This window comes from Puntigrus tetrazona, chromosome 7 (genome assembly GCF_018831695.1).
Source record: "Puntigrus tetrazona isolate hp1 chromosome 7, ASM1883169v1, whole genome shotgun sequence".
In the NCBI taxonomy this organism is placed as follows: Eukaryota; Metazoa; Chordata; class Actinopteri; order Cypriniformes; family Cyprinidae; genus Puntigrus; species Puntigrus tetrazona.
The window spans coordinates 37291432-37297124 of NC_056705.1; the positions used below are offsets into that span (position 1 = coordinate 37291432).

Sequence of the window (5693 nt, forward strand, 5' to 3'; positions counted from 1 at the left end):
ATGATCATGAGCGTGCATTTTTCACTCACCAAACCTTATATATGTATATACACGATATAAAAAAACATTTTATATATTAGTATATATTTTTTATAATTATGATTGTATAACAGAAACCATAATAATAATTAGATGCCATCAACAACAATGATAATATTTAAAATTGATATGAATAATAATATTTAAAACCTAAAGAAAAACAGCAGAGACAGAGAGAACATTAGCAAAGCTACCAATTACAGGAAAAAGGGGTGGAAACATCAAACGAATTTACATAAGTGATCACCAAATATCCAAGTAAAGCTATAAGACACAAATATTACTGACAAAACCGAGGAGCCGGATGCTACCAGGGTTTGCCAGCCTCGCGAGATGCAAAGGCCCCCGAGGGACCACGCAGATGCCCGGCGCTAAGCTGCTGATGGATGGAGAAACTGGGCCTGAAAGCCAGAGGAACATCTGGAGCAGGACCTCTCGTCCCTCTGCTTACCACTATTTACAGTTTGGGGACCTGGAACCAAAAAAAGGAAGGATACTGTCTACTGAAAGAAATAAGGCTTCAGATAAAAACAAATGCACTGAAATACAGAGTCATTATACAGAGGCATTATACTTTGGAGGTCAGTACCTTAAACCAGTCATGTAGAAGAACTTCCTCCAAATCAATCCGCTGGCTTGGGTTTTTATTCAGCAGGGACCGAATCAGGTGGCTGCATTCTAGAAGAGAGGAAAATAGAGTTAGATTATCTTACTTTAAACTTTACACCTGCTGCCTTTGTATTAAGCTGTAAGCTTTTACACTATACTGTACAGTCATAAAATCTGGTACAATTGCTGTATTATCCATTTTTTTATACAGCCGCTTGGACTGTTACTTATCCCTCCTGTTTCCTTGTATAGAAAGACTAAAATCCAGTATGTCTTCTTAGTTGAGATGAATGTCAACTTACCATTCGACAAGTCACGATCAAACCTGATACCGTAGTCGATCGATTTTACGTCTCTGGGTTCTGGGTAGCGTCCGCACACCAGCGTGAACAAGAGCACACCTAGAGACCATACAGTTGCTGGTTTCCCGTGGTACTTGCGGTCCACGTAGTACTCAGGCGGGCAGTACTCCCTCGTTCCTGAAGGAAAGAGATTAGGTCTGGTGAGAAAGCTTGAAAACATTCTCATCTGGTGTTATTGAATTAAAACAGAAAAGGCTGTGAGATATACAGGATGCTAATATAACTTCCCAAGTGACATACCACAAAATATTTCATAGCCGGAGTCTTGCAGGAGATCCCCACACCCGAAGTCAATCAGTTTGACCTCAAGTGTTTCTGGGTTGATCAGCAGGTTCTCTAGCTTGATGTCCCGGTGAAATACTCCTCGCTGACAGCACATCTGGGCGGCCTTCACTGTCTGCGCCACGATGAACCGTGCTTTGTCCTCTCTGAGGAGGCCTCCCTTAAACGACATGTAATCCCACAGATCTTTGCAGGGGGACGGCCGCTCCATGACCATGATGTAACGGTCGGGCTGGACCTGCCAGTCCAGCAGCTCAATGATCTCTGGAGCTCTGGGCTCTTTGTTAGCGAGGAGTAACAGGCCGATCTCTAACGGAAGGGGTGAAGGGTGACCAGGCTGAAAGAAAGATCGCTGTTAGATGGAGCCGCTTCACCCAAACTGTTGTCAGTATGTTTGCACAGTGAGTGTAGACTACTTACAACGCAGATGTGTTTCATTTTCTTTGTCTTGCTGGCAATTTTCACTGCCACCTGGATAGCAAAACAAAACATTACATTTAAAACATATATATATATATAGTATGACAGGTATGATGAACACAGTGAGAGAACACAATGTAGTAAAATAATGTAAGACTATAAGAATACCTCAAGGCCATCCTCCAAGCGTTTCCCTTCATAGACGAAGCCGAATCCTCCCTCACCAAGTATTTTGCCGATTTCATACCGGCTCAGAATGTCATCTGTTAAAAGGTGAATAATTGTAGCTGATGTGAAATGTCAAACAGTAGTCGACGGTGTGGTGTGTGTCGTGTTGGGGAAGTAAACTCACCCTCAGTCGTCAAGTCCACTATGTGAGATGAGGATGGACTGACTGGACTGTGCTGGACTGAAGCCGGAGGGCTTTGAGCCTTCTGATCTACAGAAGGAAGGTCACTGGAAAGGGGGTCCTCTGCAGAGGCAATGGACTTCAGAGAAATGTATTCTAAAGAGGACATAACAAATAAAAATCGACATGTTTGAAACCACGTTTCGTCTTTCTGATAAGGATTTATGTCCTGTTTTGAACTAAAGTTTGCTTATGGATAACGTATGGCGATTAAGTACAAGTCATCTTTGCAAATTCATTCTAATTCATGAAGTACATTTCCATTAATGGACTCATTACACTTTCTCAACTGATCATAGGTTTACCTTCTTCTTTTCTCTCATGTATCATCGCCTGGTCTGAACCATATCTAATGGATTTAAGAGACAGCAGCTTCTCAAAACCCTGTGACCTCCTTTTCTTTCTCACTGGCCTCTCTCCTTCTTCACTAGCACCAACATGGAGATGGTTCTCAACCGCATCGGTGCTGGATGTTGATGGTGCACTCTGATGGGAGTCGTACACCTGATCGCTCAAAGAGCTTCTTTTTCTTTTTGTGCCAGCGCTAAAAGATGTCTGCTTGGTTTTATCTGTGTTCAGAGATAACATACACTGGTCCTAAACAAATCTCAAATGAATTTATATAAAGTGTGTGATACTGTGGATTTTTCCCATATTGTGATGAATGACAGAAAAATTACCTTAATTTGCAAATTATCATCTATTAACGTCTAGCTTAAAATAAAAGCAAAGAGCAAACTAGTGCACATTGTCGAATGGTTGTTTGATTTACTCTCGTCCCTCACCAGTGGCCGTAGTGATGTGGTCCTCCACTTTCTGACCCTGACCTGAACTGCACCGGTCAAACAAAGGAAGCGAGGACAGCTTCTCAAAACTACTCTTTCTCCTCTTTCTCTCCTGACTATCACTTTCTTCACTGACACGCTGACGACAAAACACAAATCAGGGTAAGTGTCTACATAAACATTACACATAAAAAGATTAGGCTTGCATTAAATAGTGAGCATGACACTCTAAGGCATCTTGAAATGAATTTAGTGAAACAAAACAATCTGGCAATTAAATAACGCAAGAAAACGAAAGCACCTCAAGGTCAATCACCAAACTCGTGCTATCGTGGTCAGGAGTTGGAGGGGTTTGGGCCTGCTGATCTTCAGGAGGAAGGACTTGAAGCCCACTGAGCAGAGGCCCCTGAAGACCACGATTCTCTAGAGACCGGCCAATGGACTGCGGCGAAATATGATCTAAAGAGGCGAATGACAAACAACAGGTTATTTCACTTGAATAATGGTGATTCTTCATTTACCACATGAAAAATGTTTCATCTGTTAATGACATTACATTTTATGGAATTAAGCAAATATGATAGCAACTTTTGCAAGCTCATATGGTGTGATGGTGTAGATTTTAGCATATGATCATAATTAATGACACTTTTTCCTAGAGAACAGAAAATTCCTTTGATCAGTTTATTCCATCAATAGATATTTTTCATTTATTGCTATTTATTCCATTAATAGATCATAGATAGCTGGAAAAAAGCAGGTAAATTCTCAAATGGTCACTAGATTTACCCTTAGATCCGCTCTTATTTCTCTGGGCAATAGTCTGATCTGAGATGTCACTGAAGTGAAGAGAGAGCTCCGTCCTCTTCCTCTTTCTCCTCTCATTTTCCTCACCAGCACTAAGGGGGAGATGGTTCTCGTTAGAGCTGGTGATCGGTGGAGTTGTACTCTGGTGGAAGTCGTACAAACAAGCGCTAGAACTGCGTTTTCTTTTCAGCGCCATGATAACAGTTTTTCACTTTGGAAAGTAACTCTGTATCGGGAACTGCAGAATGAGAAAATAACGAAACCTCGCACATTTATGTGTTCTAAAACAAGCACGAGCGTTCCATCTCTTTATGATGTCGATGCTTTAGAACGCGCGCGGCCTGCTGTCACCGAATTAAAAATAAATAAATAATCTACAAGAATGCGCGTAACACTGAAATCCGTCGTTGATGACATATTAAATCAATGGTCACTTTTTTTTAATAAGAGAATAAACCTTTCTAAATGTATTATTTAAAACCGCCTCTGTTGAACAAAACGTATTTAAATCTCGTTTGTATTAAATATGTTCTAATTTTAATGTTGCCCTATTCTTTTATAATACAATTTATAATAAATATGTTCATGCTTATGAAACTTACAATTTACTACACTTACTAACACAGCTGTACATGTAGCTTACATTCATTAATTTAAAGTGTACAAATTACTGTAGCCTGTATTTTATTTTTAATCATTAGGGCCGATGTCTCATGCAGTGACTATAATTTAATTCAATGACTATATCAAATCAAACGAAGATTATTATTTTAGACCCAACTACAAGTTTAAAGCAAAATACAGCAGTTGCTACATTTCTATACTATATTTAAACATATTCTGTATCTAAATAATTAGCATAAATACTATAAATATAGCTAGAGTTGCATACTACCCGCCCTATCTGTCAAAGAGCACTTTCACAATGTATCCTAGTTATCGGCCACATCGGTGTTCTGTACTTTGTTTAGAAATAAAAAGAATTAGGCAATAACTGCAGCGATATTACGTTACCTTTTACGACTCCGTCCTCGATACTAAGAGCGACTTTTTGATAGAAGTGCTCCACGCTTTCATCTCAGTAACAAAAAAAACATTGATGAACAAGCAAGTGATCGAGATGCGGATATGTTTTTAAATCATTTCTGCCATTCCCCATCACGTCGACCGATGAGGTAATTTATCAAAAATCTTGCGATCATTTGATTATAAAGTATACTTAGACTAGATCTGGCCGCGGGAGAATATAGTTTGAACATTTTCTTTACATGACACGTTAATAGACAGGAAACGAAGCTCTCAGGAGGGCGGGAAAATAGGACTTCCTTCCCGCCAAAATTTCCAGGTTCATCACATAAAAATCGATGTAGGCCTGATTTTTCTGTGATTTTTCTCTCATGTATTAAATTTCCTTACAAATTGTTGCCAGTATAAAACATTAAAAAAAAAAAAAAAAAAAAAAAAAAAAATATATATATATATATATATATATATATATATATATATATATATATATATATATATATATATATATATATATAAGGACTGTTTTGTTGATTTGTAATCTAGTCTACTAAAATTACCTTATGATTATAAAGCTTAAACAAAAACTACATCATATACAATTCTTAATTCTGTCTTTATTCTGGCACAGAAAATAATTCTCTATGATTCTCATTTGATCTAAATTCATTTTTGTTTGTGAAACTATTCAGTTTCCAATTCCTTGAGCATTGTGCGTCACTGTGGGTTGAGGCTGGCTTATCTGGATGATCTAAATGAACATTGCCTTTGTTTGTGTAAAAACACAATATGCATCCATTAGGCTATTGCATTACTGGCTATTGCATAAGAGCCCATCAATAGGAAGGATTCAGTTGTCTTTTAGGTAGCTGGCGTATTTTTGGCAGGGCTCAGATCCCTTTATATAGAGGAAATCACCAGGATTTCTCTTCTAGTCTTTATGCACACGGACTAGAG

General features: G+C 38.6%; 1 protein-coding gene across 1 annotated transcript; it reads right to left on the minus strand.

The window, feature by feature from the left end:
• Nucleotides 1-607: 607 nt before the first annotated feature.
• On the minus strand, nt 608-1745 carry LOC122348002 (serine/threonine-protein kinase pim-2-like). The gene is made up of 4 exons (XM_043243233.1): nt 1713-1745; nt 1251-1629; nt 951-1127; nt 608-717 (listed from the first exon to the last, which is right to left on the minus strand). Exons 1-4 carry the CDS (start codon nt 1728-1730, stop codon nt 608-610), a joined length of 684 nt encoding a protein of 227 aa, XP_043099168.1. The 5' UTR covers nt 1731-1745.
• Nucleotides 1746-5693: the final 3948 nt, after the last annotated feature.

Coding starts and splice junctions, on each gene's coding strand:
- LOC122348002 (XM_043243233.1), bottom strand. Junction 1,128..1,250: donor CGGCTATGAAATATTTTGTG/GTATGTCACTTG, acceptor TCTTTCCTTCAG/GAACGAGGGAGTACTGCCCG. Junction 718..950: donor TGATCGTGACTTGTCGAATG/GTAAGTTGACAT, acceptor CCTCTCTTCTAG/AATGCAGCCACCTGATTCGG.